Genomic DNA, 21,809 nt, shown 5'->3' with positions numbered 1-21,809 from the left:
TCGCCCCCTGGTGGGCATGCTGGGTGGATCCCGGTCGGGCACATGCAGGAGTCTGTCTGACTGCTTCCCCGTTTCCAACTTCAGAAAAATACAAAAAAAAAAGTGTAAAACACATCAAAATGATCTTTACTCATTTTTCTTTCAACTTAAAAATGCTACCACAATTCTTTTTTACTTCTTAGTTTTGGAGAGAGACAGAAGCAAGAAAGAGGGTGAAAAGCATCGACTCATAGCTGCTTTCACTTTAGTTGTACACTGAGTTTCTTGTATGTACCCTGACCAAGGCTGTGCTAGTGTCCCCCTGCTTAAGCCAGCGACCTGGGGTTTTTTTCATGCTAGCGACCCTGGGGCTCAAGCTGACAAGCTCTGGGATCATGCAGATGATCCCCTACTCAAGCCAGTGACCCCATGCTGACAAGCCCACGCTCAGAGCCAGAGACCTCAGGGTTTTGAACAGGTGACCCCAGAGGTCCAGGTAGGTGCTTTATCCACTGCACCACCAGTCTAGCATATACATGCTATCACAATTCTAAAGAGACTAGACTTAAGTAAACATTTTTTTATTATGAAGACAAGATCTAAGAAGGATAATTATGTTAATTATAGCTGCTTGTAAAAATAACATGGAAAATTAGTAGAAAATGAAAATCTGAAAAGTTATCTGAAATCTGAAAATGTTAAGCAATTTCCCCTGCATCTTAGTTTTGATCACTTTTGCTGAATCGCTTCTGCGTGTTTGGGTGGAGAGTATCTTCTGTCTTTATCACACGAGCGAGCGCGCCCTTCAGAGCTTGGCATAGTCTTTCAGGATCATCTGCAGCTTCTGGCTCAGCATGATGTTCCCTCTGGCCTTCAGTTTGCCGCTGAAGAATGCCTGCAGAGGAAAGGGGAAGGGTGCCGAACTTTACCATGTTACCTTTCATGTGAGTTTCTAAAAGATCATTGCTAAAAAAAATAATAATAACTGTTCAGATTGAATACAACTGAGTTGACTCTTGACAACTAAGGCAACTTTTATCTAGCGATCATAGTTTAATGATTATAGATATTCTTGACAGCTAAGAAAAAATAGACACCTTTTATATTTTAGAAAACCATAGAATAGCTTATCTGAACTGACAGATTGGGAGTTCTGCTTCTACCTTCACCTCTGGCTTTACTCTGCATTCTTAAACATGAATTTGAGACCATATTAATAAAAGACTACTATATTCCTAAGAATTAGAATGTTAAATTCAGAACTTTTAAAAGCAGATTAAATATATTAAATCTTCCTGAAATAGAAGGCAATAAAATGATAAAATAAGACAGTGTCAAAGTGAGTAGATCCTGGGTATAGCATTAGAATGCCTGGGGTAAAATCTAGGCTCTGCCACTTCCTAGTAAGCTGAGCTTGGGCCAGTTAGATAACCTCTGTGGGCTCCGGCCTCCTCAACTATGAAGGCAGGACAGCGGTGCCTAAACCACGCAGCTCTGCTGTGTGAGTTAAAAGAAATAGTGTGTAATATGCCCACATGGTAAGAGCATAGCACACATTATCACCAAGCAAAAGGCTGTCATGTTACAACACTTAGAGCTCCTGTACTTCTGTATCTGACCTGACAAAAGAACCTTGTACAAGGTGCTAAAGTTCTTCCTCAGTGTCAAGGTCCCTATCAGTAAAAATAAAAATAATCAGTTTTTATAGCTTTTTGAGAAAATAGCATAGAATGTGAAATAAGAAGTCCCTGGAGTTTTTAGCCAGATCATATAATATGATAGTAATAGCCATGTATACTTAACATTTACAAAGCAGCCCTACAAATCTCATTTCAATTGAGAAGCACAGCCATCAACCTGAAGTGGGGTATTCTTTTTGTTTGTTTGTTTTTGGTTTTTTTAATTTTTTTTTAATGGGGTGACATCAATAAATCAGAGTACATATATTCAAAGAAAACATGTTCAGGTTATCTTGTCATTCAATTATGTTGCATACCCATCACCCACAGTCAGATTGTCCTCCGTCACTTTCTATCTAGTTTTCTTTATGCCCCTCCCCCTTTCCCTGTTCCTCTCCCCCCAACCCCCTTAACCACCACACTCTTATCAATGTCTCTTAGTCTCGCTTTTATATCCCGAAGTGGGGTATTCTTTACCCGCAGCTGACAGACAAGAACACAAACTCAGCGAGCTTAACTAACCTGCTCAAGGCCACAGAGTCAGCAAGGAGTAGGCCAAGTCTTGGACTCAGGTGTTCTTTGCTCAACAATATTTCCTGCTCATTAACTAGTAGCAACTTGATCTCAGAAGCAAATCTTCATCAGCTGAAGGAAAAGCTAAAACTTAAATTTTCTTATCCCAGCCTCACCAGGAAGTGATACAGTGGATAGAGCGTTGGACTGGGATGCGGAGGACCCGGGTTCAAGACCCCAAGGTCGCCAGCTTGAGCACAGGCTCATCTGGCTTGAGCAAAAAAAAAATAATAAAGCTCACCAGCTTGGACCCAAGGTCACTGGCTCGAGCAAGGGGTTACTCAGTCTGCTGAAGGCCCACGGCCAAGGCACATATGAGAAAGCAATCAATGAATAACTAAGGTGTCAAAACAAAAAACTGATGATTGATGCTTCTCATCTCTCTCCGTTCCTGTCTGTCTCTATCTATCCCTCTCTCTGACTATCTCTGTCCCTCTATAAAAACAAAAAACAAAAAACTTCTGATCCCAGAAATAAATAATAAGGGAGAACTCACTCAATCAGGATCAAGTGCTAGATACTGAAATTAGGAGACTGGACTTTTAGAAATAAGACTGCTTGTCAACGCAGTTACAGGAATGACAGCCTGTGACTCCTGCAGGGAAGGAGCCAGTGGAGACCTCTTGCCAGGTGGCAGAATCTGAGAGGGACTCACAACCTAAAGTACGAACACCCAATTCCTTGAAGTAAATGCACCAATATTTGATGGCTGTCACTAAGTGGAAGAATTGTATATATAAATCTTTGTTCCTATCTGACTATTTTCTTAGAATACATTCCTAGAAGAAGAATTACTAAATCATGACATTTCTTACATAAGGTTTTTGGCCATACTTCCATATTGCCATAGTTTCCAAACTGTACACTGGGAGACACCAGGGTATCACAGCAAACCCACACAGATACTAAGGAGTATTGAGAAATTGGTCAAATAGAAAAAAGAGCTACAACATGAACAACCACTCTTGTATGGACCTAACTATGTACTTAATAAACTGAATCTTCAGGTATTTCTTTGGGTCTAGAAGTGCCACACAATAAGTGCTGAGATATGATTTGCCATAAAGGAAGAAAGTCAGTGAACCTCTGCCACAGTGCCTTCCAGAAAGACGATCCCAAATTAACATTCCTTCCAGCTACATGTAAATTCTCTTATCCCAACCTTAACAATACTATTTCCTTAATTTTTCAAAATTCGAGGCAAAAACGACATGCTTTAATTTGCATTTTCAGATACTAGGGAAAATCTACAGTTTTCCTTATGTACATTGGTCATTTCTATGTCTTTCATTAATTACTGGTTCATATCTTTTGCCCATTTTTTCTATTGAGGTCTTAGTACTTACCAGCATTTTTGATAGGTTATGGGTACCAATATACTGTGTATCATTATCATCTTTATTTTCCCCAGGTTCATGGGAATACTTCATGGAGTCTGACATGCAGAAGTTTTTTACTTCAACACAGCCTAAACTACTGCTACCAAGCTTATGTTCCTTATGTCCATCTTTGCTTTAATCTACTCAAGTATTAACTGAACTACTGTGATATACTAGGCAATATTCTAGGCTAGAAAATAAATATCTCCCCCTGTTCATATGGAAATAATATTATAGTAGGGGAGTCAAAAAAAATATAAAATGTAAGCAAGTACTTTAAGACTGGAAGCAGTAAGACCAGTGAGGAAACTGTTTAGTAAACCAGGTGAGAGACAACAGAGCTTGGATCACAGAGATAGCCCTACAATGAAGAGAAGATGACCTTAAGATTATTTCAGAGAAATCAGGCAGGATCAAGTACAGAGAGGAAACAGAGGTACAGAAGGAAGCCAAGACAATTCCCATATTACTGAGCATATTAATTTGCGTAGAGAGATGGTGGTGCCGATTCCTGAGAAGGAAAAGACCACGGAGAACACTAAATCATGAGTTCTACATTGAGATGCCAGTAAGATTTCTCATCATGAAGGGCAAGCAGAGAACTGGTTATATCACTATGGAACTCAGAGAAGACAACTGAGTGAGACTTAAATCTGCGAGTTGTCAACACGTAGCTTTAAATAACATAGGGTGGATGAATTCATTTAAGGAAAGTGTGATTTAGAAAAGAGCTGCGAAGTGAGCCTTGAGAAACATCAAAATTTAATGGGTGGGGTTAGAAGACACCAAAGGAGATTAAGAACAGCCAAGGTGAAGAAAGCAAAACAGGAGAATATGGTTTCACAAAAGCCAAGGAATGAAATCACTTCAAGAAACTAAATGCTCCTGAAGAGCTGAGTAAAACACAGAGAAATCTTCCCTGGAATTAGCGAAACAGTAGACATCAGTGACTTCACAAGAACAGTAGCAGTGGAGTGACATATAAGTCAGACAAGTGGGGACAGAAGAGCAAAGTCAGGACAGAATGTGTAAACCTATGCTATGCAATAAAGTGGCCACTAGCAAGCACATGTGGCTATGGAACACTGAGATATGGTTAGTCCTGGCTCAGATGTGCTATACATTTAAAATAGACACTGGCCCTGGCCGGTTGGCTCAGCGGTTGAGCGTCGGCCTAGCGTGCGGAGGACCTGGGTTCGATTCCCGGCCAGGGCACACAGGAGAAGCGCACATTTGCTTCTCCACCCCTCCGCCGCGCCTTCCTCTCTGTCTCTCTCTTCCCCTCCCGCAGCCAAGGCTCCATTGGAGCAAAGATGGCCCGGGCGCTGGGGATGGCTCTGTGGCCTCTGCCCCAGGCGCTAGAGTGGCTCTGGTCGCAACATGGCGACGCCCAGGATGGGCAGATCATCGCCCCCTGGTGGGCAGAGCCTCGCCCCTGGTGGGCGTGCCAGGTGAATCCCGGTTGGGCGCATGCGGGAGTCTGTCTGACTGTCTCTCCCTGTTTCCAGCTTCAGAAAAATGAAAAAAAATAAAAATAAAAAATAAAATAGACACTGGATTTCAAAGACTTACTTAGTATTTTTAAAAAGGATATAAAATATTCCATTAATATTTTTAATGTTGATTGCATTTTAAAATACTTGAATGTACTGAGTTAAATAAAATACAGCTAGCCCTTGAACAGCACGGGTTTTAACTGTGCAGGTCCACTTACACATAGATTTTTTTCCAATAAATATACAGTCAGGCCTCTGCTTCTGTGGATGGGAAACCTGGGGATAGAGGGCCAACTCGCACTGAGGTTGGAGAGAAGGTAATAGAACCAAAGAAGCTTAGCATTTCTCTAAGGATTATCATTAAAAATAAAAAATTACCTAGGTTTTCATCAAATTTTTGCTTCTGTTTTTATTTTTTATACTTAATTCCACTCTGTATGGTATTGACTTAGGAATATGGAATGACATGAAGCATTATCATTTCCTATGCAACTTTCCAGTACCATCAAAGATTAATCTATTCACCCCCAAAGAGATGGTATGCCTCACAATTATATATAAATGTTTCCTTAATCCTACATTTAATCTTTGTATACAGACATCTCAAATATGTCTGGAAAAGAACTCTTAATTGCCCATTCTCACCCCAAAAGCAATTCCACTCAGCAGCCAGATGATCTTTAAAAATCAGATGCTGCTGGCCCTGGCCAGTTGGCTCAGCAGTAGAGCATCAGCCCAGCATGTAGATGTCCCGGGTTCAATTACCGATCAGGGCACACAGACGCAACCATCTGCTTCTCCACCCCTCCACCCCTCACTATCTCTCTCTCTTCACCTCCTGCAGCCTGGCTCAGTTGGAGCAAGTTGGCCCCAGGCACTGAGGATGGCTCCATGGCCTTGCCTCAGCCACTAAAATAGCTCAGTTGTTGAGCAACAGAGCAACGGCCTCAAATGGGCAAAGCATCACCCCACAGAGGGCTTGCCAGGTGGATCCTGGTTGGGGCGACTATGGGACTCTTTCTCTGCCTCCCTGCTTCTTACTTAAAAAAAAAAAAAAGTCAGATGCTGTCTTTCCATAGCTCAATGGCTTCGTATCATGCACAAGCTCTGAGCTCCTTATCAAGATCAGCAAGGTCCTATGTGATATAGCCTTTGTTTATCCTCCCATCTCACCTCCTACAATGATCCCCACTGCTCACTTTACTCACTGGCCTCGCACAGTTACAGTGCTCTAATACGTGGGTCTCTTCAGCCTCAGCCTTTGCACTAGTTGTTTCCTTAGCATATGGCTCACTCCTTACTTTGATCAGGTCTCTATCAGGCCATTGTGGACAAGTTTATTTAAAATACATAGTTCCTCTATGCTGTCACACTCTAATCCAGGGGTTGGAAAACTATAGCCTGTGGGCCAAAAGATTCAGCTGTTTTTTTGTACATAAAGTTTTATTGGATTACAGCCAGATCCATTTGTTCACATACTATTTATGGCTACTTTAACTCTATAATGGTGGAACTGAGCGGGCACAATAGAGGTCATCTGACCCACAAAGCCTGAAATATTTACAATGTGATGCTTGCTGTACAGAAAGTTTGCCAACCCATTATTCTGACTTATTTTTTCTTCATTCCTGAAATTATATTTCTCTTTTATTCACCTCTAGAACTAAGCTCCACAATGTCAGGGCACTGTCTTGTTCAGCCGCCCCTAGAACCCAAATTACTAAAAAAAGAAATTGAGGGACTTCGTACCAAGCACTATATACTAAACTCATCACATATATCATTGGATTTAGGCATTATAACAGTGCTTTGGGATTGTTATAATTATTCATTTTACCAATAAGAAAATTGAGGTTTACAGAGTAAGTGGCAAGGCTAAGATTCAAACTCCAATTTATCTGACAACAAAGAACATATTTTTTACTGTACTACTTTACAATTCTTTTTAAATTAGTCTTTCTATCCAGAAAACCCCCAAATTTTCCATTTATTCAAACTACTTCTTTGAACTCATCTATTCTAAGAACCAATCAGATGATTCTCTTGGGATTTCTAGCTACACAATCTTGATTTGAAAATAACAAATTTTCCTATTCCATTCTAATTGCTATATCAGTTACTTTAATTTTGTATGTTTATAAATTGGCCAAAAGTTTCACAACAATATTAACTTATCATGGTCAGAGAGGGCACTCTTGTCTTTTTTTTTTTAATTTATTTTTTATTAATTTTACTAGGGTGACATCAATAAATCAGGGTACATATGTTCAAAGAAAACATGTCCAGGTTATCTTGTCAATTAATTATGTTGCATACCCATCACCCAAAGTCAGATTGTCCTCTGTCACCTTCTACCTAGTTTTGTGCCCCTCCCCCTATATTAACTTATGGTCAGAGAGGGCACTCTTGTCTTAATCATGACTTTCCACTGAAATGTCTCTCTCTAAATGTTTCACCTTCAATACAGCACTGCCTGTTATATTCTACCCTTCTATTTCCAGTTTCCAATGATTATTAAGACAAGTTCTCAATCTTATGTATCAGGAATGACTAATTTTACAGTATCTACCAATATCATAGAGTTTTTCCCTTTGAACTAATGACATAATATATTTAAAAGTCTAGATGTGGGTTTTATATTATTGATATGCTAAGAAGAATTTCAACAAAAATTCAGTTTTAAAGAGTGTCAGTTGTGCCCTGGCTGGATAGCTCAGCTGGTTAGAGGATCAGACCCAATATGCCAAGGTTGTGGGTTCAATCCCCAGTCAGGGCACATGTAAGAATCAACCAATAAAAGCATAAATAAGTGAAAGAACAAATCATGTTTCTCTCTCTTTCATCTAAAAAGATCAGAAAATAATTTACAAAAAATAAAAAACATAGTATCAATAGAAACTCTTAGAAAAATTAATTATCTGTCAACTCAAATATTGGTATTAACTATGTCTTCATCAGAGTTTTAAGAACTCTGTTTTATAAATCAGAATTTGGAAGTCAGCTAAAAACTGTAATTGTCAAATAGGAAGCAATAATGATGAATGAATGAACATTTTACAACTATTACCTTCTGAGGATCAAGTTTGCCCAGGACTACATCCATGAAATCTTCATCTGAAAGTGTGATTGTTACATCAGCAGAGCCTTTTGCAGGGCCTTGATATACTTCTCCAGTAGCATTTTTTAGGTCAATAGCTGGGGAAAATAATAAAAAAACAATGTGTCATATTTCCTTCACAATATGAGAGTAAACTAACGATAGTGCAGGCATTTTTACAGTTTCCAACTTAACATGCTGCTTATTCTCACTGCATATTACCCATCACTTAGGGGACAAATTTAATTCTTTATTTTTTGAGATGTCTTTTTTATAAAGAAGTTCTTCAAAATAATCAAATTTCACTGAAGAAGTTTATACAAAAGAAACATTTTAAATGTGAATCAATGTAGAATAATACAAGGAAGTTAAGATGGTGGAGGTTACATGATCAAGGTCTTAGATCCAAACATGCTACAGTCACAAAGGAAGAAGCTGAATTTTAAAACAGTAGCATGTTGTGGGAAGGGAATACACACTGTAATCACCTTTCAAATACCTGAATTCATCAAGATAACATAATTTTTTAAAAATATTCCAAATAGTCTTGTTACACTTATGATTTTATAAAATATTTATTGCCCTAACTGTTGTGAACAAACATTCAAATTAGCTTCTTTCCATTAACTTTTTTGACAGAAGAATTAAGTGCTCCCAAAACAAGCTGGGTAACCAGAAAAACTATTAAAAATTTAGCTTCATTGCTCTCTGTATAACATTTATAAAGCTTTAGCCATAGTTACACTTTAGAAAGATTTAATTATCTCATACATGACTGAGACCTGTCATGCAGGAAGCCCAACTCTGATCCCCAAGCTCAGCCTCTTGTAGGTGGTTTCTCTTGCTCAGAGAAGGAGCTATAGTCACATCACCAACTGAGCCTGCCAGCCAGGGCCTTACAGTACACATTCCTTTAAAAGTCAACTCACTTAGCCCTGGCCGGTTGGCTCAGCGGTAGAGCATCGGCCTAGCGTGCGGAGGACCCGGGTTCGATTCCCGGCCAGGGCACACAGGAGAAGCGCCCATTTGCTTCTCCACCCCTCCGCCGCACTTTCCTCTCTGTCTCTCTCTTCCCCTCCCGCAGCCGAGGCTCCATTGGAGCAAAGATGGCCCGGGCGCTGGGGATGGCTCTGTGGCCTCTGCCTCAGGCGCTAGAGTGGGTCTGGTCGCAACATGGCGACGCTCAGGATGGGCAGAGCATCGCCCCCTGGTGGGCAGAGCGTCGCCCCTGGTGGGCGTGCCGGGTGGATCCCAGTCGGGCGCATGCGGGAGTCTGACTGTCTCTCCCTATTTCCAGCTTCAGAAAAATGAAAAATAAATAAATAAATAAATAAAAGTCAACTCACTTTATTACTTAACTAACAATATTGAAGCAATAATGCTTAATATTTCTATAATCTTGCTATATAAATGTAAAATCCAATTATGTTCCTATAATGGAAAAGATTACACATATGTAAAAGGAACCAAATTTCCTTTAGAAGGAAAACAACCAAATCCTCAATACCAACCAGCTTAAACCTATCATCCTAAGGAAAACAAAACAGTTTTTACTTAGTAACACTATCACCATTACATGAAAACAAACCTGTCTTTGTCAGAAGTTTCAGTTTTATAGCTACTTTACAGCTATTGGATACAATCGAGCAATAAACAAATTCTTACTTGGAAATATGGAGTAATATTCATGTCTTGAGTAACAACAAATTGCATATTTAAAATTTTTTGGTCAAGTTCTAAGATGCTCACTTTATTTTGAGATAAATGGAAATACTGGAAACATTATTCTATCAACCATGACCAGCAGATAATCGTGTAAGACCAACAAAGATCTCCTTCCATTTCTTCCTGTGTGCCAGGAAGCAGAGTAGCAAGGCTAATGCCCTGAGTTCCAACTAATATTTCCATGAATATGGTTTCCAGTCTGTCTCCTGCTGTGAACTAATCCCTAAATTTCAGGCCCGCAGGTCCCAGAACCTAGTCCGGATCTCAGTCTGCCACAGTTTTGGCACTACAGCTTATCATCTTCCTCCTAAATTCTCTCCTCTCCCATGGTTCCCACTTCTAGTGATGGAGTCACAGCCTCAGTAACACAGGCTCAACACTTTAGCATTAGTTGTCTCTTTCACATTCCTCTTGTTTTTCAGACATTGCTAGTGGCCAAGTCAGTTGATTCCATCTTAGCAATAGATCCACGCAGGCCCTTTCCTCTCTATTATTGCCATCAACTTAATATAGGTCTTCCATCCTTTTCATCTGCAATGCTACAACCCTTGTTTCCTTAACTCCATTTTAAACTTTCCTGATACACTTCCACTAATACTGATTTCTGTAGACCTAAAAAGACATCCTGTCTTTTCATATTTGTAGTCTACAACCTAGCAGAGAACGTGGCACATAGCAGATACGCAATGAACCAATCCTCCCGTCTGTGAAAGCCAACAGTACCTTTCCCATGTCTCTTATCACTTCTGTTCCGTAAGAATTATCTGTATATATGAATAGGTTCCAATTCCTATTTAAACTCCTTCAGGTTTAAGAATTCAGAATTTTTCAGATTTTAGGCAGATAATGGGTGGGGTATTATGTATTATGAATACAAAACGAGTATTATGTATTATGAAAGACCTCCAATATTGCAATACTCTATAAACAAATAACCTGATTTCTATATTCAACTAATTCGTACTAGGTGAGATAAGGACAGTTAGTTGCATTGTATAAGTTCAGGTCAAGTTCTGCCAACAAAAAGTTATGAGAAAAAAACTTTTCATTTTTAGAGCTTTTGGTTCTTGAAGTTTTTTAGATAACAGTAACTGTGTTTAACTTCCAAAAGCAGAATATTCTATAGGCCACACAAAGCCTCTGATTCTTTAATCTTCTTTTTTTTTTTTTTTTTTTTTTTTTTTTTATTTTTCTGAAGCTGGAAACAGGGAGAGACAGTCAGACAGACTCCCGCATGCGCCCGACCGGGATCCACCCGGCACGCCCACCAGGGGCGACGCTCTGCCCACCAGGGGGCGATGCTCTGCCCATCCTGAGCGTCGCCATGTTGCGACCAGAGCCACTCTAGCACCTGGGGCAGAGGCCACAGAGCCATCCCCAGCGCCCGGGCCATCTTTGCTCCAATGGAGCCTTGGCTGCGGGAGGGGAAGAGAGAGACAGAGAGGAAGGCGTGGCGGAGGGGTGGAGAAGCAAATGGGCGCTTCTCCTATGTGCCCTGGCCGGGAATTGAACCTGGGTCCTCCGCACGCTAGGCCGACGCTCTACCGCTGAGCCAACCGGCCAGGGCCTCTTTAATCTTCTTGATGCTTTCCTGTCATCTTTCATTTCCTCTGAATTTTTACTGTTGCTTAGAACAGAATCGGAACCAAAGGGTTTCCTAGGAACAACTTTTAGCTGGTTTCAGAACTTAATAGTAATAAATATTATAAAGTATATTGCTGACCTATAAAATGTTTCAATTGTACCACATCCTTCCTGAATATTTTACTCATATTAAAAACAAAATACATATCACTATCCATACAATAAACTTAATGCTTAAATAGAAAAAAAGGCACCAATTCCGTACTTTTTTAAGTGCAAGTATCTGATTCCATCTAAAACTGCGCACTCTATATGGCTTTTAGCACTTATTGAACATATATGAAATCGGGTTTCTGTGTGTTATAGAGTAGACCATGCTAGAAGCATGAAATAAAGTAATCCAATGTTAAACCCAAGGTCAAGTAGGAGGAGACATATAACTAGAAATGTCACCCGACCAGGCAGTGGCGTAGTGGATAGTGTCGGACTGGGACGCAGAGGACCCAGGTTCAAAACTCTGAGGTCGCCAGCTGGAGCATGGGCTCATCTGATTTGAGCAAGGCTCACCAGCTTGAGCCCAAGGTCGCTGGCTTGAACAAGGGGTCACTCATTCTGCTGTAGTCCCCAGGTCAAGGCACATATGAGAAAGCAATCAATGAACAACTAAGGTGCCTCAACGAAGAACTGGTGCTTCTCATCTCTCTCCCTTCCTGTCTGTCCCTCTCTCTGTTTGTCTCTGTCACACACACACACACACAAAATGAAATGTCACAATGCACAGTAAGATAAATGTGATGAACAGCAGGTTCTGTTCCCAGGGATTTTAGAGATTTCTTTCTCCATCTGATGTCCATTTTTACCTTTCTAACTTAATTCAAGAATCTCTAGAAAAATAAAAAGCCAAAAAACAACCTTTATTTAAAAGGGTAAAACACCTAATGGCACAGGATATCAAAAAAAGGTGTTCGAACGTGCCTAGGCATTCAATTAAATTTGGGAGTAATAAAAAGAGCACAAAATTACTGTGTTCTTGATATTAAAAATAGTAACAGTAAAATAAGTACGATAGGCCTCTATCTTGACCTCATCTAATTAAGGAAGCACTAACTATGGATCATAATGCTTTTAATAATTCTAAAATAATACTTCATAATCAAAGCATTGTCTCCAGAGATAAAAAAAAAAAAAAGAAGGTGCAAGTGAGCATTCCAGATACGGCCTTTTTCCCCAGAACGTCTCACCAAGGCCCTCTTCCAGTTGCTCACGTGGACCAAGAGCCCATCTCTCTGTCACACATGCACTCCTGGCCCACAGAGAACCAGAAAGACTGCGGCCTCTCTCAGAGCTGCCAGCCCAGCGGCACGGAGGCCACCCTGGCTCTCGCCCCGGCAGCTCTCCTACACCGAGATGAGCAGAGGGCCTCAGAGAGGCCTGACCTCAGAAGACACAGCTGGGAGTCCTTCTCCACAGCCAAAATCAACCCTAACCCAGCACTGACACCAGCACTGTGCTAATTCTCCCTAGACTCAGACTAACTTGGTTTTAAAAGACTCCCCTGTCCCCAGCACTGCAGCCACACGCTGCTAGAGTTCTGTTATTGGTGTTGTCTGGATGGCAGGCGAGGGAGGAAACATGGAAAGTGGGCGTGGGCCAGGACCTTGTGGACGGGATGTGCCTTCCAGGCCACCGAGCCCAAACCCTGTGGTTCCTAGACTTGTTCAAGGTCAGTCACTTTCGTAACTCAAGAGACACCTGAGCCCAGCCACGGTAAACTGAGTAACTCAGCCCCCGTTATCTATCACCAGGTTCTGATCTGCCAATTTAGCACATAAAATATTTGGTGATAAAGTGTTTTAGCAAAACATTTTAAAAACTTCTTGTTTAAAAAAAAAAAAAGGGAAAAAAATGAAAGCACCTTAGATATCCCCTAAATCAAAGCACTGAATCATCTATTTCATGCTATTAGGTGCCAAGATGCAAAACAGAGACGCCAACAAGGAATCGCCTTCTAAGGTACATAAGCCAAAAGACCTGGCCAGCTTCCACTGCTGCGGCTCCTGTGATTAACTCAGTGCCACAGAGTCTGCAGGAAACAACAACCCACTGAAAAGAGCTGCACAGCTGAGAATCCAGGCACGTAATGGGCAACGGGTAACCAAAGGGAACAGTGAAGCCTTTCAGAGAAAGCTTTTATTTTTTTTACAGAGACAGAGAGAGAGTCAGAGAGAAGGATAGAAAGGGACAGACAGACAGGAACAGAGAGAGAAGCATCAATCATAAGTTTTTTGTTGTAACACCTTAGTTGTTCATTGATTGCTTTCTCATATGTGCCTTGACCGCGGGCCTTCAGCAGACTGAGTAACCCCTTGCTGGAGCCAGCGACCTTGGGTCCAAGCTGGTGAGCTTTGCTCAAACCAGATGAGCCCGCACTCAAGCTGGCGACCTCGGAGTCTCGAACCTGGGTCCTCGCATCCTAGTCCAACGCTCTATCCACTGCGCCACCGCCTGGTCAGGCCAGAGAAAGCTTTTAGATCCCATTTAACTGTTATCTTTGATAAATAAGCATCTGAAGAAGAGAAGATGAAACAAACATAAACCACAAGGCATCAATAATACATAAATATTAACAAGAGGATCTAATATTCCCATTTTCCAGTGGAAATATAAGGAAAAATCCCTTTTCCAGGTTAATTCAAGGTAATTTTTAACTGCAAGCACATTTTCTAATATTGTCTGTAAGGAAAGGGTCACCAAGATAAGGGGAAACTCTTGGTTACTGAAACTGTTTGCCAAGAGTGACTCTGCCAGTTGAGACACAGTTCCAGCACCTGTTCTCACTCTTACAGATCTTGCCTCTCTTCTTCACCACTAGCTTCAAAAGTACTATGCTTTCTACTTATAACTCAACCTCTGATAAACTGTCATCCATGAGGAAAAAGCTGAATTCCATCATGGATTCATAGAAAGTAAAAAGGAAGGACAGAGAAGAAAGAAAGTGATGATACCTACACAGTCAGTGTTAATCTATGAAGTTATTTAGAAAATATTAGACACTTTGAAATTTGAGGGACCAAATACAGATCACATTTGTGCCTTCCTTTACTCCTCTAGGAGTAAAGGAAGGTCCTATAGGCACAGATGTCTTCCAGAATACGTTAACTGTGGGTAGTAGAATTTTTTTTTTATTCAATTTTTTAGAGAGGAGAGGGAGGGAGAGAGAGAGAGAGAGAGAAAGAGAGAGAGAGGAGAGATAGAGAGAGAGAAGGGGGATGAGCTGGAAACATCAACTCCCATATGTGCCTTGACCAGGCAAGCCCAGGGTTTCGAACCGGCGACCTCAGCATTTTCAGGTCGACGCTTTATCCACTGGGCCACCACAGGTCAGGTGAGTAGAATTATACGTCCTTATTTTCTTCTTTACACTTTTCTACACAGAATGTTATATAATGAATATACACTGCCTGAAAGAAACAGCAACTGCTACATTAAAAAAGAAAGTTCTTTACATTGAGCCAAAATCAACTGAACAAAAGTTCAAAATGTTTTTTAGGAATATGTAATAGAAGATTATTTCAAATTTTCAGTTGACTTAAATATACATTTTAATTTTTTTGGTCTAAGTGAGCGTTTATAGTGATCTTCAGTCGTAATGAGAAATAATATGATTTTCAAGGCACTTAAATAGGCACCTTTTAAATAACAATCTGATAATTAAGGTGATAATCCAAATTATTAATGTTTGGGGATAAAAAAAATTTTAAATGTCAAAATATAATGACAAAAATATTGCATTTGATCTGATGAACTTTCTTTATATTTAAGAGAATTTGAAGAAGAGTTAAAGAAGCACATAGCTAAAATGACTGTTTAAAAGTACTAATTCAGGTATTACAATAATATCAGGTATTTTCATTTTGATTCCCTACACCTCTAAAAAACATGCCTTTGGATACCCTGAAACCTGTTATTCCCATGAAGAATAACTGACCTCAGAACATAGGATTTACCTTTCAAAGAGAGAAGCTTTAATTATAAAATGGCTACTTTATCTCTATACACTAAGAGTTACCTTGGAACATTATCAAGTCAGAGATGTAACTTACTCCACTTAGCTGCAGTATCTCCACCTTTAGTGATATGCCACTCAAACACAGCCTTCACTTGCTTCACCACCTCGTGCCCAACATCCTTAAGACGGCGACCTATTTCCTCAAATACTAAGGTACTCTGAAGATCCCCCCCCTAGGAAAAAAAGAAAGTTTAATTTTGAAAGTTATGTGAAATGAGTCAAGGGGAAAAGTGACTACAAAATATATGTTCAATAAGGTGAATTTTCCAAAAGCTGCACATAAATAAGGCAAACTAGTTTTTCTTTTACAACCAGACTTCTTTCACACCTTCCTTGTATTTATTCATGTCCTTCAGAATCTCAGCCCTCATAAGAAAAAGTTTTTACTTTTATCAGAATTCAGAAATAATAGTTTAAAGTAAATTAGGAACTGGACAACCTATATCCTAACTAACTTCAATAGGAAGATATTGGACAAATCAATCGATTTTAGTGGTCTTATTTCTTTATTTGTAAAATGGGACAAAATTATATAAAAACTGAATTTTTTCTAGCTCTAAAACTTCATAAGTTTTTGATCTTAAAGTCTTTTTTAACAGATTTTAATCTATAGTCATTTAAGATCATATGGTAAAGGTATAAAACCCTCAACATTACATTAGAGACAGATAATATAAAACATTTTTATTAAAAGCCTCTGCATATTAACAGAGAATAACAAAAATGTTTTAAACGAATAATATATGCTATTGTTTTGATATTTGTATACAAAGCTTTATACAAATTTTAAACCAAGAAAAGGTAGAAAATGTTTAACTTTTTCATTTATTTTTCTCCAAAATATTATTTGCTTGATAGTCTCATTAAACAACTGATTTAGGTGCTCTAAAACTAGAAAATAAATTATTTTCTCTTGAAAGATACCCCAGTATCCCCTCCAAATAGTTTTTAAAAATTCCTTTGTCAAAATATTTTTATTCTAAGATGTTTTAATTAATGTCTTTTAGTTCAAGAATTAAGAATCTTTCACAGCTCTTAATTTTCTAAAGTAGTCTGAACTCAAATCCTAACTAAAATTCAGAAATTAGGAAATGATTCAGATACCACTTTTTATAACCTACCTGAGAAGGTGTCTTGGCTAAAACGTCAGATGTTGGCACAAGATCCACATATGCATTTGAAATAACAATGTCTCCGGTTTCTTGGGTCTTATAAAGGAGTACAAAAGGGAAAAATAAACCAATTCACTCTGATGATTGCAATGACAATACAACTTCATGTGAGACAACATAAAGTCATTTAAAAGAATTTACATTTTTTCCTCATATTAAAAAATAGTCCAAATTAAATAAAAAGTTCATAAATTAAAAGTCAAGATGAATAAGAATGAACCCTTACTGATTTAATACAGTTGTTACTAAAATCTAACTGTAGAATAAACTGGAGCCCTTTTGATAAATGTGTATGACCAGGTTTCAGCTCCAAAAATTCCAACTGAAATAAGCTGGGGCGCAGCCAGGGTGAGAACTGAATTCTCAAGTAGTAGAAGGCATGACACAGTATCCACGAGACAGTGGCAATCCAGTACATGTTTTCTGTTAATACTGCTCTTTTAAAAGGAGCACTTCTAGTTCTTACCTCAAATAAGAGGAGTATATTGCATAAACTAAATGCTTAAAGAAGCAAAAGAATATTTTGCTTTTGTCAAAATATTAAAGAAATTCAAATTCTAATTTCTAAACACTTTATCAAAAAATATTCCAATGGCTATTCTTTCATGAAATTATGGTATTGTTACAAATATATAGGATAGTATCTAAAAATTAAGGTGGTACTTATTAAATCTGAGTTTTAACAGTCAAGATCATTATCCTTTGACTACTTCATATCACACTTCAGAAAAAAAGATCTTTAAAACAATTAGTTCAGCCCTGGCTGGTTGGCTCAGTAGTAGAGCATCGGCCTGGCATGTGGATGTCCTGGGTTTGATTTCCAGCCAGAGCACACAGGAGAAGTGCCCATCTGCTTCTCCACCCTTCCCCCTCTCCTTTCTCTCTCTCTCTTCTCCTCCAGCCAAGGCTCCACTGGAGCAAAGTTGGCCCAGGCACTGAGGATGGCTCTATGGCCACTGCCTCAGGCACTAGAATGGCTCCGGCCACAACGGAGCAAGGCCCCAGATGGGCAGAGCATCACCCCTGGTAAGTAAGGCGGGTGCATCTCGGTCGGGTTCATGCAGGAGTATGTCTGTCTGACTCACCCCCTTTTCTCACTTCAGAAAAATACAAAAAACAACAACAACAAAAATTAGTTCATTTTATTTCAAATTCTATACAGTGAAAGGCATGGAAAGAGACAATTTATAAATAAAATACACTTTAGTAAATTATGTTCTTGTAACCAAGCCAAGCACATCATTTGAAACATTAGTTTAAGATGTTTTTTAAATTTTTTGTTATTTATTGATCTTGGGAAAGAGAGAGAAACATTGATCATTGATATGTTGTTCCACTTATTTATGCATCCATTGGTTGATTCTTATATGTGCCCCAACCAGGGACTGAACCTACAACCTTGGTGAATTGGGATGATGCTCTAAATAACTGTGCTACCCAGCCAGAGTAAAGAGGGTAGAAAAGAGGGAAGGCGGGAGGGAAGGAGGGAAAGAAGAAAGGATTAATTCTTACATATACTTAATAGCAAAAGAGTACACCTATTAGCTGAGAAGAAAAATAGCAAATATACTGAAAGATAAGAAGACATGCTTAGAATTTATCAAAATGGCAAGAATGTATTATATTTAGATATTAAATTATCTCTCAACCCTGAAAGTTTATATCTATAGAAATTATTTCTATAGTGTTTATTACTAGAATTATGAGAAAATAAAATCCTGTACTACAGTCATGATCCTAAACACTTTGAGTTCATGTCTTATTCAAAAAATAAAACTTACAAAAAAATAACTAAAAAATAAGAGGGCTCCAGATTATGTGGTACAAACATTAAATGTAAGAAGAGTTCATAAAAAGCTAATACTGTATGTGTGTTTGTATGGGTGGGAAAGAGGGGGGTAAGGGGCTTGAACTGAAGCCTAAGACAGGAAGAATTTGGAAACTGAAATACCACATATAAATTAGGAAGGAAAATGACACTGCAACCAGCAAGAAGAAATTAGAAATAAGGCAAGCACAGAAAAAAAAAGTTCTGGAAAGTCCTTTATTTATGAAAGAAATCATGACATAATAAAAACATTTAGGGCCCTGGGATCTAAGCTTTGAGTTAGGCAGATCTGCGGCTCTACCCAGAACGACCACTTTCTTTAAAACTTTTTTTTTTTTTCCTGAAGCTGGAAACGGGGAGACAGTCAGACAGACTCCCGCATGCGCCCGACCGGGATCCACCCGGCACGCCCACCAGGGGCGAAGCTCTGCCCACCAGGGGGCGATGCTCTGCCCCTCTGGGGCATCGCTCTGCCGTGACCAGAGCCACTCTAGCGCCTGGGGCAGAGGCCAAGGAGCCATCCCCAGCACCCGGGCCAACTTTGCTCCAATGGAGCCCTGGCTGCGGGAGGGGAAGAGAGAGACAGAGAGGAAGGAGAGGGGGAGGGGTGGAGAAGCAGATGGGCGCTTCTCCTGTGTGCCCTGGCCGAGAATCGAACCCGGGTCCCCTGCACGCCAGGCCGACGCTCTACCACTGAGCCAACCGGCCAGGGCTAACCACCACTTTCTATGCGACCATGAGTAAGTTATTTAGAAGACCTGAACCTAGATTTTTTTCTTATATTACATGTAGAGTTGTTATGCATATTAGAAATAACGGTACAGCCCGCTTATGGGTACTCAATGAATGGAAGCTATTATTGGTGGTGGTGTTTAAACTGCTCAACACAAACCATCCATGTAGTCAATATGATCAGGACAAAAAGTACCAGCCTGGTCAACTGTGTTAACAAAAATGATCTTTAGAAACTCACAAATAAAGAATGGTTGCATGCCCTTTTAGTATTTTACTGGAGCACTGTTAATTGCCTCATCCAAAAGTTACTTAACTCTACAGGGAGATATACTTTCGTCTTGTCACTTATAATTAGGCTTAGACTCTGTGACATAAAGTGTTCATTTCTGGATTTTTGTGTGATTAGTATGCACATACTTTCTGCCCAGTGGAAAATATAACCATAAAGGACATGGTTTTATTATTCCATAGGACATTAACTACTCTTGTCTCTAACCCAGCAAAATCATTTTAGAATGCCTTTCCTGTTGGACTACATAAACACTGTTGCTCTAATTCTCTTTTGAATCAGTTTTATCATCTTGCTTGCTAGCTCCCTCATTAAGAAATTAAATAATTTTTGTCATGTTTTTATTTATATCTCTCTGAAAGCCATGTCTTTAATTTTTTGAAGAATATATTTTGACAAAACTTGACTGATTCCTTGAGTCAGAAGTATATGGTTGGTTGGGTTTTCAGAACATCTGGACTACTGCTACACAGACAGGAACCAATTTATTGAAAATAAAGAACAAGGTACATAGACATTTTATTTTCAAATAAAAGTTTCCACTGATTATACAAGAACTTTCTAGGTTTTGTCTCTTATCCATAGTAATAACCAAAAATAGTAAGATGGAACAAAATTATAGGATCTAGTGAAGTGGATAACAAAACATCAGTCATACCTTGGTCTGGAAATGGATTCTATTTCCTTCCTTCCACATCTCAGTTTGTAGCGTTTGTCCTGGATATACCGGTTTTGCAAAACGAACCTTTAAAAAAATGAGTTTTGGAGTTAAAAATGTTTTAAAATGTACCTTTTCCACTTTTGAGGAAAAAAAAGTGGAAGAAAAGTTAAAGAGCATACAAAAGGAAGAAAAGAGCAGTTTAAATATATTTAAATTTATAAAAAATAATAATATAAAATAGAGAAATGATAGTATAAACTAATTCTTTGTGTTTCAAAGTTGAAAGTCAACAAATAGTGTTTAATCTTGGCAAACTAAGAGACAGAAATATAATTATATTAAGTAGTGTTGAATAGGTAACCACCAAAACAAATGAAAGCAGTTAAAAATAGTATTCACAGAGATGTAAAGTACATCATACAGAATACAGTCAATAATACTGTAATAAAATGTATGGTATCAAAGGGTACTAGACATATTAGGATGACTGATCACTTCGTAAGTTATAGAAATGTCTAATCGCTATGTTGTACACCTGAAATTAATGTAGTATCATATGTCAACTATAATTGAAAAATAAAACAAAAAATTGGTACTAATTATGTCTGAGGAATAACATCTGGGGTGGGTGTACAGGACAAAATAATTCCACTTTTATTTAATCATTTTCTATACTAGCTTATTTGCTCTATGTACATATTATTGAATAATAAAAAAATAGTTAAAATAAAATGAAAAGCACAAGAATAACCAGTGTTATCAAAGGTAAGGCATCAAAAAATGCATTTTCACTGCTTCATGGAGAACAAACTGATAAAAGCTTTGGGAGTTATTTGACACTTTCTTAAAATTTTTTTACTGTGTATCTTTTGACTTATAGTTATGCAAAGATATTCAGAGAGCTTTCTTTGTAATTTATAATGAATGAAAACTTGAAACCACTTAAATGTAGAAAAACTAAAATCAGTGTGCAACCATTATATATATATATATATATATATATATATTGTTCATTTTTCCATTGATTTGAGAGAGAGACAGAGAAAGAACATCAACTCGTTCCATTTATTTGCTCCATTTAGCTGTGCCCTCATCGACTGCTTCTCATACATGCCATGACTGGGGATTGAACCAGCGACCTCAGTGTACAGGGACAATTCTTTATCCACTGAGCACCTGGCCAAAGCCACAACTATTACATTAATGTGGATGAATGTTTATTAGCATTCAAATGCAGCCACCACTTAACATTTTCAATTAAATTAAGACAAATTACAAACATAAGTTTTTTTAAGGTAAATCTCAAGTTTCTGTTAAGGTATATATGCTGATATACGTATGCTCCTATTTAATTTATAAAACAATCCAATTAATATGCTAAAATTATAACTACATGATATTCTTCATGATAAATATGTAATAAGAGGTATTTTAGCTTCAAAAAGAAAACATGCTAATTGCCAAGTGAATGTAATAAAAATATTAAGTACAGTACTTATTTAAATAAATCATTAACTTTTTTCCTCTAAAAATTAAAAATATA

General features: G+C 38.6%; 1 protein-coding gene across 1 annotated transcript in view; it reads right to left on the bottom strand.

Moving 5' to 3' along the window:
* Window positions 1-544: 544 nt before the first annotated feature.
* Window positions 545-21,809, bottom strand: part of HSD17B4 (hydroxysteroid 17-beta dehydrogenase 4) — a 93,891-nt gene continuing 72,626 nt past the window's right edge. Inside the window, exons 20-24 of the mRNA XM_066274157.1 lie at window positions 20,264-20,350; window positions 16,703-16,789; window positions 15,616-15,754; window positions 8,174-8,301; window positions 545-874 (exon numbers count right to left, since the gene is read on the bottom strand). Coding sequence (XP_066130254.1) covers window positions 785-874; window positions 8,174-8,301; window positions 15,616-15,754; window positions 16,703-16,789; window positions 20,264-20,350 — 531 coding nt within the window. The 3' untranslated portion in view covers window positions 545-784. The remainder of the gene's footprint in view (window positions 875-8,173; window positions 8,302-15,615; window positions 15,755-16,702; window positions 16,790-20,263; window positions 20,351-21,809) is intronic.

The sequence above is a fragment of the Saccopteryx bilineata genome, chromosome 4 (assembly GCF_036850765.1).
Source record: "Saccopteryx bilineata isolate mSacBil1 chromosome 4, mSacBil1_pri_phased_curated, whole genome shotgun sequence".
Classification (NCBI taxonomy): domain Eukaryota; kingdom Metazoa; phylum Chordata; class Mammalia; order Chiroptera; family Emballonuridae; genus Saccopteryx; species Saccopteryx bilineata.
This window is presented reverse-complemented; position numbering and strand designations above follow the sequence as displayed.